Source organism: Muscardinus avellanarius (genome assembly GCF_963383645.1).
Source record: "Muscardinus avellanarius genome assembly, chromosome: 12".
In the NCBI taxonomy this organism is placed as follows: Eukaryota; Metazoa; Chordata; class Mammalia; order Rodentia; family Gliridae; genus Muscardinus; species Muscardinus avellanarius.
This window is the reverse complement of record NC_137798.1, coordinates 74,180,652-74,202,324: the sequence shown is the minus strand read 5'-3', so window position 1 is coordinate 74,202,324 and position 21,673 is coordinate 74,180,652. Positions and strand designations below refer to the sequence as shown.

At 40.1% G+C, this 21,673-nt stretch overlaps 1 protein-coding gene across 3 annotated transcripts in view; it reads right to left on the bottom strand.

The window, feature by feature from the left end:
• SLC39A9 (solute carrier family 39 member 9) overlaps positions 1 to 21,673 on the bottom strand; it is a gene marked incomplete at both ends in the record, with an annotated part of 53,831 nt that overhangs the window by 12,155 nt on the left and 20,003 nt on the right. For all 3 annotated transcript variants that reach the window (XM_080708248.1, XM_080708246.1, XM_080708247.1), the window contains one exon: positions 19,913 to 20,021. In XM_080708248.1, coding sequence (XP_080564374.1) covers positions 19,913 to 20,021 — 109 coding nt within the window. The remainder of the gene's footprint in view (positions 1 to 19,912; positions 20,022 to 21,673) is intronic.

The following is a 21,673-nucleotide window of genomic DNA, read 5'->3' as shown; positions in this document are numbered from 1 at the left end:
ACTGTAAAGACATCCACTTTCTATATTGTAATCCAACCAATCATAAACTCCTTCAATTTAAAGTTCATGATGAAAAAATTCCCAAATGTCTTCTGCTTTTGGCATGCAAGCCTTCTGAGTGCCTACCATGCTCAAAACCTGAGAAGTGGAAGCAAATTACCATGCAAGAAAGCAGTCATACTCCCAAAGGGACATCATCCCCAAATCTTTCTTTTTATGAGAAATTCATGCTGGTCTCCTCAGAAACAACATTACACTTTATCCCAATGAAAACAGGCAAATGAAGAGCAGTAACAAGAAAAGTAACTATAATCAGATTCTTCTAGTTTTAGCTGGGCGTGATGGTGCACACTTGTAATCCCTGCTCTTGGGAGGCTGAGACAGGAGGATCGCACAGGTTCAAAGCCAGCCTCAGCTTCTTAGTGAGGCTCTCAGCAACTTAGTGAGACCCTGTTTCCAAATAAAAAATAAAATAGGTCTGGGAGTTTAACCCAGAGGTAGGAAGCCCCTGAGTTCCACCCCCAGTACCACTGGGAAAAAAAAAAAAAAGAATTCTTCTAGCTTTATACCTAGGTTGATATAAAAATTATAAACAAAGAACAAATTGAATAAAACCTAGCTATAAAAATTATTAGCCAGGAATGGTGTCACACAATTGCAATCCCAACACTTGGGAGGTGGAGACAGGAATATCACAGATTTGAAGCCAGACTTGGTAACTTAAGTGATTCTCTGTTTCAAAATAAATAAAATAGGGTAGAGTGGCAGGGAGGTACCACTGTGGTAGAATGCTCCTAGGTTCAAGTCCCAGTACCACAAAAACAAAAATTAAACAAACAACATCAACAAAAAAACCAGTAGTGGGACATGTCTGTATTTCCAGTACTTAAGAGGCTAGGACTAGAGAGCCACAGATTTGAGGCCAGCCTCAGCAATTTAGCAAGACCCTGTTTCAAAATAAAATAAATTAGATCTAGGAGTATAGTTGAGAGGTAGAATGCTCCTGGATTCAATCGACAGACAGACACACACACACACACACAGGACAAGAACCAAAAGGAGCAGTATAAGGAACATATCCTTCAGTCTAAATTCAGTTCTCGAAATACCTAGTTGTCGGGAGACTGACTTACAGTAAATGACACTTGGCTAATCATTACTCCTAGTTTACATTCACGTATTTGGTACTTTTAAAACATAAATGCTTCAAGCCAGGCGTGGTGGCGCACACTTGTAATCCCAGTATGTGGGAGGCTGAGACAGGAAGACAGCAGGTACATGGCCAGCCTCAGCAACTTACTGCGGCCATCAGCAACTTAGTGAGACCCTGTTTTAAAATAAAAGAATAAAATAGGGCTGGAGGTATAGCTTGGAGGGAGAATGCCCCTGGGTTCCATCCCTAGTGTGTGTGTCTGTCACACACACACACACACACACACACACACACACACACACACACACCTAAATGCTCCAAGGCCCAAATCCTTATGTTTGTTGCATTTCATGATTAGAGGCTAATGGACTTGACATTCATCACTTACAATTAAATTAAGCAGTTTTATGACCTTTTGTGTATTTGTATGTGGTACTGGGGACTGAACTCTGGGGCATTCTATATCCAAGCCATATTCCCTAGCCTTATTATAGTTTTCATTTTTTTTTTTTTTTTTTTTTTTGGTGGTACTGGGGTTCCTGGAAGCCCTTCTACCTCCGGGCTCCACTCCCAGACACCTATTTTGTATTTTTATTTGGAAACAGGGTCTCTTAAGCCAGCGCATGCGCCTGGCTTCGAACCTGCGCAATCCTCCTGTCTCTGCCTCCCAAGCGCGGGGATTACAAGCGTGCGCCACCACGCCCGGTTATAGTTTTCATTTTGAAATATAGTCTTGCTAAGTTTCTAAAGGTTTCCCTAAGTTTCTAAGGGTGGCCTTGAACCTGCAATCCTGCCTTGGCTTCCCAAGTACTAATAACCTTTTGATTAAAGAAACTGTATAAGCCTGCTGTAATACTTTAGACCTTGTCTTTGTGTGTGTGTGTGTGTGTGTGTGTGTGTGTGTGTGTGTGTGTCACTGGGGATTGAATCCACGGACATTCTATCTCTGAGCCACAACCCCAGCCCTTTTAATTTTGCCATAGCGTCTCACTAAATTGCTGAGGGCCTTGCTAAGTTGCTACGGTTGGCCTTAAACCTTTGATCCTCCTACCACAGCCTCCCAAGTACTAGGATTACAAGTGTGCACAATCATGACTGGCTATTTTAACTACTCTTGAGTGTATAATTCAGTGTCATTACCTACACTCACACTATTCTCTAACCATCACCACTATCCATCTCTATAACTTTTTCATCTTCCTAAGGAATTTTTAATCAGCTTTTCTCCAAAAGTGATTTCACTTACTTGTTTTTAAATTAAATGTCTACATCTTTAAAAAAAAAAAAAACCTTATTAAATGGAATGGGAAATGACTGAAAGGCTAAATGTGTGATGAGTGCATGTATGCCTCTACCATCTTGTACCCCATTAAGATGTATGACTACCTTGCACCAATTAAAAAAAAACTTACTAGGATTTAATTTACATACAATAAAACATGATGAATTCCCACTGCTGTAATGTTCTCCCCGCCAAAATCAACAACTGGAGTGATGTTGCTAAACATTTAGATTACTCCAGCAAAGTTCTGTTTTGATCCTCTGAAGTCAGTCACTTGAGCCCCAGGCAAGCACAGATCTGCTTTTTGTACCCAGAGAGCTTTCCCTGTTCTAAGATTTCATATAAATGGAATCAGATGATACAGGTATATTCTGCTGTGTAAGGCTTCTTTTGGTCAGCACAGTATTTTCAATGAAGTTCATTTATGATTTGTGTATAAGAGTGGCTCATCTGTCTGTCTGGCTGGATGGCATTCTATGATGTGGACATATCACAATTTGTTTATCTACTCATCTGAGGAACACGTGTTATTTATAACTTTGAGCTATTATAAATGAAGCTGCTATGAACATTCAGGTACCAGTCTTCCTGTAGACACATTTTTTATCCCACTGGGAATACATCAAGAACTGATGGGCTGTACTATGTTTAACTTCCTAATGTATGTGGGTTCTACTTGCTCCATACCACTGGCATCAGTTGATATCGTCAAGTTTTAAATTTTTAACATTTTTATATACATGATCATGTCGTCTACAAATACACAGCTTTACTTCTTTCCAATATTTATGCCTTTTATTTCTTTTCCGGCCTGATTACATGCCAGCATTTGGCCAACCCCCAAAACATTGTTAAAGGCAGTGGCTGAATAGCCCGGCATGATGGCGCATGCTTGTCATCCCAGTATTTGGGAGGCTGAGACAGAAGGATCAAAGGTTTGCAGCCAACCTCAGTTAATTAGTGAGGCTTTCTGCAACTTAGTGAGATCCTGTTTCAAAATAAAAATAAAAAATAGGGCTGAGGGTTTCACTCTGAAGTAGAATGCCCCTGGGTTCAACCCCCAGTGCTGCAATAAATAAATAAGTGGCTGAGAAGAAACCGCCTTGCTTTGTTCCCAATATTACCTATAGATTTTCCAAATGCTTTATCTCTTAGCTATGAGAATTTTTTCATGAATGGGAATTTTAAAAATCTTTTTCTGCAGCTGTTAAGGATAATCAAATAGTTTTTCTACTGCACTTGATTTAATTTAGCAAAATGAACTGGTTTTTGGATACTAATCCAACCCTTGCTTTACATTCCTGGGATAAACTCTTATCTGGTCCAAATGTATTATCCCTTTTATATATTGCTGAAATGAATTTGTTAATTTGATGATGGCAAGCTTCTGCATCTATATTCATGAACGATAACTACATTTTTGTAATGTCTTAGAATTATGCTGGCATCTTATAATGAGATGGACTGTACTTCCAAAAAAACAACCTTCTCTAGCCAATAAAGTTCCATTTAATCAATCCAAACATGATCTATGAATATCATCTTGTAAAGCCTTAATATTTTGTGTTTTTCTAATTGCTAAAGGGAGATTTATAACATGTTTTAAACTTTTAAGAAATGACTCAATAAAATATAAATTTTATATGATGATCTAGTAAACACACAAATATAAAATATAAAAACTGATTTTTTTTTTTTGGTAGTACTGGGGATTGAACCCAGAGGCATTCTACCTCTGAAACTACAGCCCCAGCCCTAATTTTTTATTCTTTATTTTGAAAACAGAGTCTCACTAAATTGCTCATGACCTTACTAAGTAGATGAACCTGGCCACGAAACTGTAATCCTCCTGTCTCAGCCTCCCAAGTACTGGGATTATAAATGTGTGCCGCCACACCTGGCTGAAAAAGCAAAGTTAAAAAAAAAAATTTTTTTGGTATTAGGGGTTGAACCCAGGGGCATTCTACCTCCAATCTATACCCCCAGCTCCATTTTTTATTCTTTATTTTGAAACAAGGTCTCACTGAGTTGCAAAGGGCCTCATTAAGTAGCTTAGGCTGTCCTCAAATAATGATGATTCTCCTGTTTCAGCTTCCCAAATGCTGGGATTACAAGCATGTGCCACCACGCCAACTTCTTTATTTTTTATTTTGAAACAAGGTCTCACTAAGTTGCTGAGGCTGTCCTCTAACCTGCAATCAGCTATTAAGTTATTGTAAGTTGTGAATATATGGTACTAATTCATGCAAGAGCTTTTAGTTTATTATGTCTGTTTTACATGGGGCACAGTTGGTAATATATTAACCAAAGTACATCCACGTCACACTCCCTGCTGCAAAGTACACAAAGTTATCAATGGATATTGTGCATGAGGAATATATTTCTCATACCACTAATGTTCAGCAAATCATTATGGGTACAATTCTATTCCTAGTTATTCAAATAAGAATTCTAACAGCTGGGCATGGTGGTGCACGCTTGTAATCCCAGTATTTGGGAGGCTGAGACAAGAGGATCATGGTTCGAGAACAGCCTCCACTACTTAGTGAGGCCCTTTGCAACTCAGTGAGACCCTGTTTCAAAATAAAGAATAAAAAATAGGGCTGGGGGTGTGGCTTGGAGGTAGAAGGCCCCTGGGTTCCATACCCAATACTGGCAAAAAAAAAAGAAGAAAAAGAATTCTTCCAATACATTTCATCAGTATAATATGTAGCCTTCCTATCTCACAGACAAATAAACTAACCTAAATGTAACAGAATCCGTTTGGGCTTTGAAAAGATTCATGGGAGCTTTTCCTTCAGATTAACACATATTTACTGCTTACAAAGGACAAAGCATTCCCTTAATCAAACCTTCTGCCATTAGGCTCCCCTCCCTTTCTTATTTAGATGATTCCACCTTTAATTTTTATATGTTTGGCCTTTATTGATTGTTTTTAACTTAACTTCTATTCATAGCTTATAAACTTTATAGCCCTCTATTACATTCTTTTTTCCTGACAAACACAATGGTTCTTTACAATTTACATGTGTTTTCTACAATAATAGCAGTGTGGTTCTTACTTTATTATGATGTATTCTGTTTTTAATGTAAAAGAGAAAACCTATTCAAAGTCAAATATATAAAGCAAACACATTATTAGGGCTCTCTATTCTGTTCCAGTGGTCTGTATGTCTGTTTTTATGCCAGCCAATACAGTATTGCTTTGATTACAATAGTTGTAGTACATTTTGAAATCATTATGTAATACCTCCATTTATTGTTTTTGTTTGCTTTTTTACTGTTTGTTTGTGGTACTGGAGATTGAACCCAGGAGCATTCTACTTCAGAGTTACATCACCAGCCATTTTTATTTTTTCATTTTGAAACAGGGTCTTGCTAAGCTGCTGGGGCTGTCCTGTGATCCTCCTGTCTCAGCCTCTCAACTACTAAGATTATATGCATGCACCCTTGTGCTTGGCTTCTCCACTCATGCTCTTTAAGACTGCTTTGACTTCAGTGTCTTTCATCGTTTCATGTAATTTTAGGGCTTTTTTTTCTATTTCTGTGAAAAAAGCTTTTAGAATTTTAATAGGAATTGCACTGAATCTATAGATTACTTTGGGTAGTGTGAATATTTTTATCAATATTGGTTTTAATAGAATACAGGATATCTTATATCTCTCTTCTTCAACTTATATCATCAATGTTTTATAATTTTAAGTATAATATCTTATTTATTTATTTGGTGGTACTGGGGTTCCTGGAGGCCCTTCTACCTCTGGGCTACACTCCCAGACCTATTTTATACTTTTTTTTTATATTTGGAAACAGGGTCTCTTAAGCCAGTGCGGCTGGCTTCGAACCTGCGCAATCCTCTTGTCTGTGCCTCTCAAGTACAAGTGTGCGCCACCACGCCCGGCTTAAGTGTAATATCTTTTAACTTGTTGATAAAGTTCATTCCTATTTTATTGTTATTTTTTGATGCTATTATAAATGGGATTTTGTCATTTCTTTTTCAGATAGTTCACTGTTAGTATAAAGGCATACACTGATTTTTATTTATTTATTTTTTGCAATACTGGGGATGGAACCCAGGAACATTCTACCTCTGAGCTATACCCCCAGCCCTATTTTTTTTTTTTTAACCTCTTTATTTTGAAACAGGGCTTCACTGAGTTGCACAGGGCTTAAGTAGTAGCTGAGGCTGTTTTTGAACCCCAATCCTCCTGTCTCACCCTCCCAAATGCTGGGATTATAAGCATGAGCCACCACACCCGGCTAACTGATTTTTTTACTATAAATTTTGTATCCTGCAAACATACTACATTCTTTTATTAGTTCTAAAACTTTTGGTGAATGCCAAGACCGCCTGCCGCCTCGGCATCTATGTGTTGAGACCCCACTCCACATAGTTAATCGGCAACAAGCCCCGAGAAAGAGGTGTCGTCTCTGGCCAAAGTACCCCCCACTTTTAGATACCCTTCATGACTATTATTTTCTTGGTAATGATTCCTTTTAACTCTCTATACGAATTGCTCCAGTGATGTGAAATTAGAACTATGAAAGAAATTGAGTCTGTGGAAATAAATTCTCTAATAATTTGTCTAAACGTCCTTGGCTTTGCTCAATAGTAATGAAAAAACTGGCCAAAATTCAGGTGCTGTGATAAGCACCCCAGCTGCAGCAATCACAAATGGCCTCCAACCCTCATTCCTATCCATTAACTCCGACAAAGTAGCTCAGTTCAAAGTAACTGTTTACCCTTGAAATCCTGCCTAGAGACAGAGAAAAACCTTGTGTATGACCTTAAAGCAATTTAGTTGATAAACAACTTAGCTGCCCAAATACAATAGACCCAAAGAAAAAGACTGTTGACTTTTACCTCAGTGTGAGCATTCCTGGAGATAGAGAGACTGGCCGCATAGTTAGAAATGGATATGACAAAATAAAGGACAGACGTTCTAAAAATATATGTATGAAGGAAAGGAAATACCGTAAGAGTAAGAAAAGCATTTTTGCATGAAGAAGAGCTTATCATAAGAAAGTCCCAACTGGGAAAGAAAGGAATTAGAAAGTTAGAAGCAGGCTGCAGAGAGTTTGTGAGAGGGAAGTGGATTATTAAAAATGAGTAGGCTTTTAATAGGATTGTTGTCTAAAGAAGAGTGCTCAGCAGTTAAGGAAATACATCTGACAATTAGAACTAAGAACCTTGTGGTGTTGTTTGTGGTATTTTGTCTGCCAAACTGTGTTGTGAGTATGCTTAAGCTTTCAGATTTAGAAGATAAGATGCCAACACCTGAAGAAACTCCATCACATCCACCTGAATCACCACATTTCCCCACACTTGCTATATGAACTGAGCCCAAAAGATGGAAAGTTCCAGGAAAAGTTAAAGATTCCCCGAGAAGCTCCCAAGCCTTAACTATGCCTGTTTATTCTGGGAGGCTGCCACCTGGAACTGCTTATCTGCAAAACCTTGGAGAGGAACAGGAGTTAATCTTTCGAAGGCCAACAGCCAGCTGAAAGAAACCCACCCCCTTTTTTCTCTTAACTTTACTGGTGAAGGGTATAAATTTCTTGGGGTTTTTGTAATAAAGTGTCATTGGCTCAAAAAGCCTTTGTCCACCTCAGGTTCTTTCCAAAGCGTCGTCATTTAGGGACCTAAAGAAAATTCAGTCCCTAAAGGGAAAGAATCGCTGCAGATAAGATTCTGCAGTACTTCACCTGCCTTTTGCCCCATCTTTCTGAGGATTTGACCGGGAGCGGACAATAACGACCCGACTGAGTTTAGTCCGTGACAGGTGAATTTTTTTTTTTTGGTTGTACTGGGGTTCCTGGAAACCCTTCTACTTCCGGGCTACACTCTCTCAGACCTATTTTATATTTTTATTTGGAAACAGGGTCTCTTAAGCCAGTGAGGCTAGCTTGCTAGCTTCGAACCTGCGGGATCCTCCTGTCTCTGCCTCCCAAGGGGGGTGGGGGGGAGAAGAGGACAAGCCTGCACCATCACACCCAGCTGTTGTAAAATTGATGAGATCATCTATACTAAATCAATTCTGATAACAGAATTTTTGACAGTAATCCAGATAGCTACAAAGATGACACATGTACATTAGGATCTCTGACCCAATAGTCTGCCTTCTAAAACATGCTAAAGAATACTAGATTTATTTATTTATTTATACCAGGGATGGAACCCATAGGCATTCTACCTCTGAGCTATACCTCCCAGCCCCATTTTATTCTTTTATTTTGAAACAGGGTCTCACCAAGTTGCAGAGGGCCTCACTAAGTAGCTAAAGCTGGCCATGAACCTGCGATCCTCCTGCCTCGGCCTTCCATGTACTGAGATTACAAGTGTGCATCACCATGCCCAGCTCAGTTTCAAATTTTAGTTCCACAACAATCACTGAGATGCTCAATAAACTCGTAAGTTCTTAAAACTGCTTCTCTTTCAAGAGAAAGGTTTTCTCACATGAAAGCTGATAGTCGTCTAATTCCAGTGATTTTGGAGCTATAATTATACAAAAGAATATGAAAGGTTCCTTTTATATTAATTAGCATTTAATAATGGTTATTAAAGTGTCAGAGTGCTTCATTAACATAGTATACAGAATTTTGAAAAACTGGGGCTAATTATATTAATTATAAAGTCCACAGAAAAACAAAACCACAAACTATAATAACATGCAAACAAACTCCTTCCTTGAAGAATGGAAAAAGCTTGCTTAGCCTAGAATAAGGAAAGAGGTACTAAAAGTATTAATATTTTACTTTTTGTGTGTGTGTGTGACACTGGGGTAGAACCCAGGGGCATTCTACCTCTGAGCCACACCTCAGCCCTATTTTTTATTTTGAAACAGGGTCTCACTGAGTGGCAAAGGGTCTCACTAAGTAGCTGAGGCTGTCCTTGAACCCCAATCCTCCTGTCTCACCCTCCCAAATGCTGGAATTACAAGCATAAGCCACCACACCCGGCTAACAACTGATTTTTTACTATAAATTTTGTACCCTGCAAACATACTACATTCTTTTATTAGTTCTAAAACTTTTGGTGAATTTTTTTTTTGGGGGTGGTGGTACTGGGGGTTCCTGGAAACCCTTCTACTTCCGAGCTATACTTTCTCAGACCTATTTTATATTTTATTTGGAAACAGGGTCTCTTAAACCAGCACGGCTGGCTTTGAACCTACGGTGATCCTCCTGTCTCCGCCTCCCAAGCTCAGGGGATTACAAGAGTGTGCCACCACGCCCGGCAATATTTTACTTTTTAAAAGAAATAATGGTGGCATCCTGGTGCTGGCCAGGATAAAATGAGCCTACTTTATGCTTAATCACTCACTGACTACAACAAAAATTCTGGATAAAACATACAAAAAAACAAATACTTGTTGTGTGTGTGTGTGTGTGTGTGTGTGTGTGTGTGTGTGTCTGGGGATGGAACCCCGGGGCATTTGACCTCCAAGCTACACCCCCTGCCCTATTATTTTATTCTTTATTTTGAAACCCGGTCTCACTGAGTTGCAGAGGGCCTCACTAAGTAGCTGAGGCTGTCCACAAACCGCGATCCTCCAGGTCTCAGCCTCCCAAATGCTGGGATTACAAGTGTGTGCCACCTCGCCCAGCTCAAAAAAACAAATACTTGTGAACTACAAAAAGTAAACATTACCAAGAATGAGGGCAGCAAATCTTCAAAAGCAATACTATGCTACTTGACCAGAGCCTGGAAAGGGGGCTGCTGAGAAGTGCTGGTGGGAGGGAGTCCCTCTCACCCTCCCTGATCCTGAGGGTGCTGGAGATCAGACCCAGAACCTTACAAGTGCTGGGCAAGTACTCTGCCACTGGGCTACATATACCCCAGCCCAGCCCTTCTTTTTCTTTCCTTCCTCTTTTTTCTTGCTTGGTCCTACCTTGAAGGCAGCCCCAGTTGTAGAACAGCACACCAGCAACATGGGTGGATAAAACCCTGAGAAGAAAGCCACTTTTCTCTTTAGAGCAACTAAAAAAAGGGACTCCAGTGGCTTTGTCAGTCATTTCTTTTGTGTGTGTGCAGTACTGGGGACTGAACCTAGTGGCATTCTATGTCAGAGCTGCACTCCAAGCCCTATTTATTTGTGGTACTGGGAGTTGAACCCAGGGGCATTCTACCTCTGAGCTACAGTGCTTAGTTTGAAACAGGGTCCCGCTAGGTTGATGAGAGTCTCATTCCTTGCTGAGGTGATCCTGGCACCTGTAATCCTTCTCTCTCTGCCTCTTAAGTACTGGGATTACAGGCGTGCACAACCACATGGGCTTGTGCAGCCTTTTCTTTTGCCACTTTACCCTGAAAACAGCACAAGTCAGCTGGTATGTTAGCATAGGACACTAAAACTCCAAGAGAAACCTGGTGCATGCTTGTAATACCAGCGCTTACTAGGCTAAGATAGGAGGATTGCAGGTTTGTACCCAGCTTCAGCTCCTTAGTTCCTCTGCAATTCAGTGAGACCCTGTTTCAAAAGAAAGAATAAGTCGGACGTGGTGGCACACACTTGTAATCCCTGCATTTGGGAGGCTGAGGCAGAAGGATTGTGGTTCGTGAACAGCCTCAGCTGCTTAGTAAGGCTCTTTGCAACTCAGTGAGACCGTTTCAAAATAAAGAATAAAAACTAGGGCTGGAGGTGTTGCTTGGAAGTAGAATACCCCTGGGCTCAATCCCCAGTACCAAAAATTAAAAAAAATTAAAAAAGAATAAAAAATGGAGCTAGGTATGTAACTTGGAGGTAAAATACCCCTAAATTCAATCTCTACTACCACAAAAAATAAAACCAAACAAAAAACCCCATCAACAACCCACAGCTAACAACATACTTAAAAAAGACTGAATGAGAACAAGGAATGTCGGCTTTCATTCCTAATCACCCTCATACTATATGATCCACGCAGTGAAAAATGGAAAGAAAAAAATAGGTAAAACAGAGAGGAAAACAAACATTGAGCTATTTTAATTCATATGTTATGTGATTATGCAGCAAATCCCAAGGAACCAACATAAAAGCATTTATGACTAATAAGTGAAGTTAGCACATTTCTATATAGTAGAATATTAGAAAATAAACAAAAATTAAAAGCCATTTATACTTTTTTCCTTTTTTTTTTTTTTTTTTTGGTGGTACTGGGGTTCCTGGAAACCCTTCTACCTCCGGGCTACACTCCCAGACCTATTTTTATACTTTTTTATTTGGAAACAGGGTCTCTTAAGCCAGAGCGGCTGGCTTCGAACCTGTGCAATCCTCCTGTCTCCGCCTCCTAAGCGCGGGGATTACAAGCGTGCGCCACCACGCCTGTCCATTTACACTTTCAAAACAAACATTTAGGTACAAATCTAATAAAATATGTGCAGATTTTTTTCTAAAAACTGTAATATTAGCCAGGCGTGGCAGTGCACCTTCAAAACAAACAAACAAACAAACAAACAAACAAACAAACAAAACAAAACTGTAATATTGATTAAAGGAATCAAAGAAGACCTAAATAAGTAGAGAGACAGTACTGTGCTCAAGGATTAAAAAACAGCTTATTTTGTTGGTGCTAGGGATTGAACCTAGGGGCATTTTACCTCCAAGCTACAGCCTCAGCCTCTTTTTATTTTGAAACAGGATCTCACTGAATTGTTAGGGCTGACCTAGAACATGCAACTCTCCTGTCTCAGCCTCCAAATACTAGAATTATAAGCGTGTGCCACCACACCTGGCTGAAAACACATTAGTATTTAATAATGTTTATTAAGGTGTCAGAGCACTTCATTAACAGAGTATACAAACTCTGAAGATTTTGGAGCTAATTATATATTTTTTTCTCTTTTTTTGTGGTGCTAAAGATGGAACCCAGGGTCATTCTACCTCTGAGCTACACCCCCACCCCGATTTATTTTATTCTTTATTTTGAAACAGGGTCTCACTGAGTTGCAAAGGGCCTAAGTAGCTGAGGCTGTCCATGAACTGCAATCCTCCTGTCTCAGCCTCCTGAATACTGGGATTACAAGCGTGCGCCACCACGCCTGGCTCATCAGCCCTGTTTTATTCTTTATTTTGAAACAGGGTCTCACTGAGATGCAAAGGGCCTAAGTAGCTGAGGCTGTCCGTGAGCCACGATCCTCCTGTCTCAGCCTCCCAAATGCTGGGATTACAAGCGTGCGCCACCACTCCCAGCTAAAAACAGTATTTTTAAGATGTCTATTCTCCCTCAAATCAATAGATTGAACTCAAACTCAATGAGAATCTCAACATGATTTATTTTTGGTAGACACCAAAGTAAAATCTAAAAAATTTTATGGAAAGACGAACGAACTTTTTTTTTTTTTTAGTTGTGCTGGGAATTAAATCCAGGGCATTCTACCTCTGAGCTATAACCCTAAACCTATTTTAAAACAGGGTCTCACTAAGTCCCTGAGAGTTTCGCTAAATTGCTGAGGCTGATTGTGAACCTGTGATCCTTCTGTCTCAGCCTCTCAAGTACTGGGGTGACAGGCGAGCGGCACCACACCCAGCCAAACAACTTTTGAGAAATAATATTGGAAGGATTCACTACCTGATTTTAAAATGGACTATAGAGCTACAGCCATTAAGAAAATGAAGTATTGGCAAAGGATAAAGAGATCAATGAGAAACAGAACAGTAAATCCAAAAATAGATCAACACAAACATGCTCAATGGTTTTTGACAAAGACACAAAGACAATTCAATAAAGAAAAGTGCTCTGTCAAGAAACGGTGTTGAAACGATTGAACATCTTATCCATATACCAAAAATGAACCTTCACATTATACTGAAAATTATATCACAATGAATCACAGAACTACATGAAAAATCCTAGAATTATTAAACTCCTAGAATAAGAGAATATCTTCATGAATTTGGATTCAGCAAAGAGTTTCTAGATAAAACACCTAAAGTATAATTCACAAAAGAAAATATAATTTGGATTTCATCAGAATTAAAAACTCCTCTGCGAAAGCCTGTGCCCCCCCCCCTCTTTTTTTTTCTTTGTTGTTCTACTGGGAGTGGAACCCAGGAGCCTTCTACCTCCAGGCTACACCCTCAGCCCTATTTTATTTTTTATCTGGTTTAAACAGGATCTTGCTAAGTTGCTTACAGCCTTACTAAATTGCTGAGACTGACTTCAAACCTGAAATCCTCACCTCTCCGCCTCCCAAGTACCAGGATTACAGTCATGTGCCATCACACCCAGCTAAAGACACATTTAAGGGAATGAGAAGATGAGTCACAGACTAGGAGAAAATACCTGCAGATCACATAATAAAAGACATGTATCTAAAATATATAATTACCAAAATTCAATAGTAAGAAAACTCAATTCTAAACATGGGCAAAAGATTTCATATCATCAAAGAAGATATTAGCAATTAAACATACAAAAAGATGTTCTAAATCATTAGTCACAAGGGAAATACAAATTAAAACCAAACTGAGATACCATTACGTACCTACTAAAACAAAACTTGCTGGGCGTGGTGGCGCACGCTTGTAATCCCAGCATTCGGGAGGCTGAGATCTGGAGGATCACGGTTCAAGGACAGCCTCAGCTACTTAGTGAGGCCCTCTGCAACTCAGTGAGACCGGGTTTCAAAATAAAGAATAAAAAATAGGGCAGTGGGGTATAGCTCGGAGGTCAAATGCCCCTGGGTTCCATCCCCAGACCCGCAAAAAAAAATAAAAAAAACAAAAAAGATAAAACTTTCCAGGCATAGTGGCGCATGCTGTGGTCCCAGCACTTGGGAGGCTGAGACAGGAGGATCGCACAGGTTCGAAGCCAGCCTCAGCTACTTAGTGAGGCTCTCAGCAACTTAGTGAGACCCTGTTTCCAAATAAAGTATAAAATAGGTCTGGGAGTGTAGCCAGAATAGAAGGCCCCTGGGTTCCATCACAGTAACACAAAATCAATCAATCAATCAATCAATCAATCAATCAGCAGGTAAAACTAGATTTAGACAAGAGGTCAGTGATTTCCAGGGGTACAGGGTGGAGGAAAAGTCCTTTTGTCCTGACTACAAAAGGTAGCATTAGGAAATTTGGGGGGGTGGCGGAACTGTTCTATATTTTGATTGGAGTAGTGATATGGCTATGCACTTATCAAAATTCATAAATATATACACCAAAAAAGTCAATGTAGCCAGGTATAGTGGTACATGCTGATAATCCCAGTACTTGAGAGACAGGAGGATCACAATTTCAAGGCCAGTCTCAGCAACTCAGTGAAACCCTTAACAACTAAAAAAAAAAAAAAAAAGTAGAGCTGGTAGAATACCTCTAGATTCAATCCCTAGTGAGAAGGTAGAAAAGGAAATAGGCAGATAGGGAAGAGGCCTGGTAGAAAAAGTTAATTTCCTGAGTTTCCTGAGGGGGACAAATATCTGAAATTCCAAAGGCTCAGAGATAAGAGGGACCAGAGCTTTACAAAGCCATTGGTTTATGGTTTACTAATCAACAAACCCAGGAGCAAGTCTGACACTTTACGGAGAGAAGATTCTTCAACTGAAAGGAGATCCTTCAAAGGACTTGCAAATACCCTATGCAAATTCTGAGAGCTGCTTCCCAGAATTCCTGGGATCCCAAAAGTCACCCTAACCAAAGAGGACTAGCAGGCATCAGCAAAGCCCCTAGTCGGATAGCAAATTGGACTTTTCCCTCTCGGGATCCCCTCCCCTTCTGGGGAGCTGTTCTCTCTCTCACAGATCTTGTTAGCCCTGAGAGAAGGCAGAGTGCAACTGATGGCACGTGGCTCAGGCTACTTCTTGGGTAGTGACCTGAAGGCCTCTGCTGGACATCAAAGCTGACCAGGGCCTCTAGGGGTGACCTGCACCTCTTTTCTGGCAGATCATGTGGACTCTGGGGGAAAGTAGTTTGTAATTGAAGGCATTAGGCTTGGGCTACTCTCAAGTAATGTCCTGAAGGCAGCTACTGGACAACAGAGACCCGACAGCCCCTATGGGGTGTTCAGTCATCTTTCCTCATTCTCTGCTGCTTCCAATAAACCTTTTACCCCCCCCCTTCCTGAGGTCTGCAGGTGTCATTCTTTGCTCACCATAGACAAGAACCCTGTAAGGAGACGCTGAGTTTCTTCTCAAGAAACTCTGTTTTATCTACGATGAAACCCCAGGTTTCTTCTCAAGAAGCCCCCCCGGTTTAATCTTGGGGGCTCAGAAGAAACCCCCGTTTCACTACTACCAAAAGTGTGAATGTAAAAATACATTAAAGGGAATAATGTGTAAATGAGCCAGGTGTGGTGGCCCAGTCTTATAATCCCAGAATTTGGGAGGCTGAGACAAGAGGATCGCAGGTTTGTGGCCAGTCTCAGCTACTTAGTGAAGTCTCCACAACTTAGTGAGACCTTGTTTCAAAATAAAAAATAAAAAATAGAGCTGGGGACTGTAACTCAGAGATAGAATGCCCCTGGGTTCAATCCCCAGTTCCACACACACACAAAAGTGTAAATGATGGCTTAGGTCTAGAAATTTATTTACAATGAAAGGCTTGAAAGCAATTAGGATGTTATTTTTAGAAAAGCAGATTTATAAAGCACTTTGCAATGTTTTCAAATGAATTCACAAAATTATTTTGGTTCAAAAAAAAAAAAAAAGGAATCACTTCGCTCCTTTACTCTAATGTTGCCCAAATTTGTCTAATTAGAATTATAGACAAGCTGGGAGTGGGGGTGGATGTCTATAATCCCAGTACTGGGGAGGCTGAGACAGGACGATCACAGGCTTAATATCAGCCTCAGCAGTTTAATGAAACTCTGAGAAATTTAGTGAGACTTTGTTTCAAAACAATAACAACAAAAAAATTTTAAAAAGGAAGCAGAGGAACTGGGGGTGTAGCTCAGGGGTAGAACACTCCTGGGTTCAATCCTAGTACCACACAACAGAAAAAAGAATCAGAGAGCAGACTGTGGAGGCATGCTCCTATAATCCCAGTACTTGGGAATCTGAAAACTAGGGTTGCAGGTTCAAGACCAGGTTTTTCAGCAACTTGGCTAGATTTTCACAAACCTAGGAAGACCCTATTAAAAAAAAAAAGATATATATATTTATATATGTATATGTATATGGCTGGGGGTATAGCTCGGAGGTAAAAAGCTTTTCTCTGGGTTCAATCCTTAGTACTACCACACACACAAAAAAAATCCCACCTTGCTAAAAATTGATATTCTGAGTTCTGAGGCTACTAACCTGAATTTTCATCAGTAGTCTAGATTGAGGGCCAGGAAACTACTTGCAAAACATACCCCTCCCTAGCCAGGCATGGTGGTACACACCTGTAATCCCATAATCCCAGTACTTGGGAGGCTGAGATAGGAGGATTGAAAAATTCACAGCCAGCCTCCGCTACTTAGAGAAACTCTGAGAAATTTAGTCAGATTTTGTTTCAAAACAAAACAACAACAAAAATTTTTAAAGGAGGTAGGGGAGCTGGGGTGTAGCTCAGAGGTATAATACTCCTGGGTTCAATCCTAGTACCACACAACATAAATAAGAATCAGACAGCAGAGCATGGTGGCATGCTCCTATAATCCCAGTACATGGGAATCTGAAAATGAGGATTAAAGGTTCAAGACCAAGCAACTTGGCAATATTCTCACAAACCTAGAAAGACCCTATTTTTAAAAAAGTAGATATACTTATAAAGTACATATCTATATAAATATACTTTATAAATATATATGTGTATATGTATATGTATATGGCTGGGGGTATAGCTCAAAAATAAAAAGCTTTTCTCTGGGTTCAATCTTTAGTACTACCACCAAAAAAAAAAAAAAAAAAAAAAATCAAAATCTTACCTTGCTAAAAATCAATATTCCAAGGATGCTAACCTGGAAATTTTCATCAGTAGTCTAAATTGAGGACCAGGAAACTACTTGCAAAACTTAGTGAGGCCCTCAGCAACTTAGTGAGACCCTTTTTTTTTTTTTTTTTTTTTTGGTGGTACTGGGGTTCCTGGAAGTCCTTCTACCACCAGGCTACACTCCCAGACCTATTTTTACATTTTTATTTGGAAACAGGGTCTCCTAAGCAGTGCACGCGGCTGGCTTCGAACTTGCACAATCCTCCTGTCTCTGCCTCCCAAGAGCTCTCTGCCTCCCAAGCGCGGGGATTTCAAGCGTGCGCCACCACGCCTGGCCTGAGACCTTGTTTCAAAATAAAAAATAAGCGAAGCGTAGTGGCATACACTTGTAATCCCAGTACTTGGGAGGCTGAGACAGGAGGATCACACAGGTTCAAAGCCAGCCTCAGCTACTTAGTGAGACCCTGTTTCCAAATAAAGTATAAAATAGGTCTGGGAGTAGAGCCCGGAGGTAGAAAAGCCCCTGGGTTTCACCCCAGTGCCACCAAAAAAATTAAATAAATAAATAGGGGTGGGGGTATAACTCAGAGATAGAATCCTGGGGCTCAAACCCCTGTGGTACCAAAAAAACCACAAACAAACAAACAAAAAAACCAACCAAATAAACAAACCCCCCCCCCACCATTCCCTCGAGGAATTTTTATTATCAGAGAAGTACAGAAAACTGCCACACAGTTCTTTCTTAGTTTCTAAGCCAGGGTACTAACCTGAATTGTCTGTTTAGGCATGTTCTGAATGAATGCTTGCTAGTACAGCAGGAAAGTAATTTCTATAGTGAAATAATCACATTCCACAAAAATCCTAATGACTCACTAGGATAGAAAAGAAAAACACTAGTTTTCTATTTATTTACTTTTTTTTTTTTTTTTTTTGGTGGTACTGGGGTTCCTGGAAGCTTTTCTACCTCCGGGCTACTCTCCCAGACCTATTTTTATGTTTTTATTTGGAAACGGGGTCTCTTACGCCAGCACAGCTGGCTTCGAGCCTGTGCGCTCCTCCTGTCTCCGCCTCCTAAGCGCAGGGATCACAAGCGTGCGCCACCACGCCCGGCGTCTATGTATTTACTTTAAATCCTCAACATTTTTCTATTTTAAGAGTGTGTTTTAAAATGTATGCAGTAAATCAGTAGAATAGTGTACATAAATAATTTTCCCCACAGTAGGACATATGACCAACAAAAGAAAACCACTGCACTAGGCTCCAGATTTATGATTGTTTCCATTAAAGCTGACCAGTTCTCTGCCCCTGCCCTATTTTGCAATAAGATTCCCATAGTCTTCATGTGTATCTGCTACCACTCTGGCCACCAGGCCATCACACACCCATATTCATACCCCAGGTCCAAGAACACCACCATTTTAGGAAGAACATATTATTTTCTTTGATCAAGATTGAAAAAGTATTGATTATACTGTCTTTGGTAAGCTATCTGGAGGGTGCTCACCTATTTATACTATTATACTATTCTTTTTTTTTGTGACACTAGGGATTGAATCCAATGCCTCGTGTACAATAGGCAAGCACTGGACCAATGAGCTCCATCCCTGTCTCTTTATTTTGAGACAGTTCCATTAAGTTGAAACTTAATGAAGTTCCAGGCCATCCCTTGAACTTGCAATTCAGCCTCAGCCTCTCAAGAAGCTGGGATTATAGGCATGCACCACTGCCCCTGGTTCTTTAAACTATTCTTTTTTGGGCAGGTATTGGGGGTTGAATCCAGGGACATCCTACGTCTAAGTTATACACCTAGCTTGATTTTATTTTTATTTTGAAACAAGGTCGTGCTAGGTTGATGAGAGTCTTGCTCTTTGTTGAGGCTATCCTCAAACCTGTGATCCTCCGGTCTCAGCCTCCCAAGTACTGGGATTACAAAATGTGGCGCCACGCCAGTCTTCTTTAAACTGTTCTAATGTCTAGTAAACATTGGCATTGGAAGATTCAGATTCCTGACTGAACAATTGTGGTTTCAATCCTTCAGAGGTAACTGAGGCTTCGTGACATAAATAATCTGAGTTTACCGAGTCACAAATGTGATTCAAGCGGACTTTAAAGCTGGAGTGAAGACCCAAGGCACCTAGCTGGTGAGTGAGCCGTGCTGAGAGCAGAGGCTTGCTCTCACGGCCGTGCCGTTGTCTCTCCTCACTGCTGAGAGTTAGGAAAGGCCTCTTCAGTTTTTACTAATCCTCCCCAATTGGGTTCTCACCAATTATCTACGAAGTTTATAAAGGGTCCTTGAGTCCTAATGTATATATCTAGATGTGTTTTTAAGTAAAGAATACTAAAAATACAAACACTATCATATGAGATTTGCAGAGTTTTTGACTGGGCATTTAAAAAGAAATGTCACACTCAAAAAAAATGGATGTCATTCATTTTTGCAAATATATATTTAAGTGGCATTCAGGAACTGAGGCATTCAGTTCATAAACTGTTCACTGTCAAAGGTGTCAAAAGATTTCTCTTAAAGAACTCTTCTCAGGGTAGAATTCTGCAGTAAACACTGTGTTCAGAAAAAAATACCACTAAGCTTCCTTTTCCTGTCAACCCTCTAAATTAACAACATATCTTGAATAAGGTACTTTTCTTTCTCACCCTCAAGAATATCTTCATAAAGTGCGTGTACTCCTTCAGGCACAATGACTGCCAGCGCAGTTCCACAGAGCAAGCCAGCACCCAAAACAGTCACCAGCTTTAGTCGCTCCTGGAAAGAAAACAAACAAAGAAAAAACATTGAAGAGATTCATTAATAAATGGGAAGTGGTCTTGGAAGTACCTATAATCAAGACTAGGAGCTGTATATTGGTGAAACCAATACCTATGATGATCATATGAAAAATGACAGTTGAAAAGGATTAATGCCAATTAAAACAATGACTAGCCAGGCACAATGGTGCATGCCTATAGTCCCTGCTACTCAGGAGGCAAAATGAAAGTTTTAAAAGGGCTGTGCTGTGTAGCTCAGTGGTAGAGCACTTGTGTGGCCTGCGCAAGTGCGGAGTTCAACAGCCAGACTGAAAAAAAAATTAAGCCTTATATGGGAATTCTTCCTTGTGCTTGTTGTGCTTGTTCTCCTCTCTCCCTTTCCCTTCTTATGTCCTCATCCTTCCCCCACTTAGAAAAAAAATCTTTGATCCAGAAATTTTTCTTCTAGAAATTCATCCTAAGAAAGAATTAGGCTAAGATGTCTATGGAACTTAAGGGTGCAAACCTAAGACAACCTAAATGTCCAAAAAAGATTTAGCAAAATAAACTATAACATTTCATCATGTACCACAGCACTCAGCCATGAAAAATTATGACATGTTCCAATGTCTATTATTCACGGATCTAAAAAGTCATAATACACTATGTGGAAAACCTGATGGTGAACAAAATGTACTGTTAATGCCTTCTTTATTTATTTATTTATTTATTGGTGGTCCTGTGGGTTGAATTTAGAGGCATTTTACCTCCGAGCTACCCCTCCATCCTATTTCATTATTTTTTATTTTAAAACAGGGTCTCAGTAAGTTGCAGAGGGCCTCACTAAGCACCTGAGGCTGGCTGTGAGCCTATGATCCTCCTTTATCTCAGTCTCACTGAGTTGCAAAGGGCCTCACTACATAGCTCAGGCTGTCCACAAACCCCAATCACGATCCTCCTGCCTCAGCCTCCCAAATGCTGGGATTACAAATGGTGTGCGCCTCCACACCCAGCTCAATCACAGTATTAACACTGTTCAACACTAAACTGTCCGAACAGGAACACAAGACTAAAAAACAGCTGCAATCTGAGTAAAAAGTCTCTTCCTTATTCTCTCTCATCAATTCATAAAAGCCACCTTTATTTGTTTTAAATTCATGAATATAAAGATCACTCCTACGGAAGAACAACAACAAAAAAAATCAGGGTAGAAACAAATGTATTATTTCCTTTCAGGGACTTGGTTTCTTAACTCCACAATTCAAACTAATGAGTAAACTGCCAGGAAAGAAACCAGTCCTGTCAGCATTTTGATTGCTCACTACTCTGGGAAAGATATGAAAGATGCCTCTGCCTTACAAATTAAGGGAAGAGGAGAAGTGATGAGAGGGATGGACCTAAAAGAGTATGGGCTGGTCACTCTCAATTATTTGTGTGAAAGTTCACATTATACACATAGCTTAAGTGTGTGTGTGTGTGTGTGTGTGTGTGTGTGTGTGTGTGTGTGTGTTAAGTTACTGGGGATTGAATCCAGAGACATTTTACCTCTGAGCTACAACTTCAGCCCTATTTTTTTTTTTATTTTGAAACAGGTTCTCACTAAGTTGTAGAGGACCTCACAAGGTTCTCAGCCTCCCAAGTACTAGGATTACAGGTGTGTACTACCACACC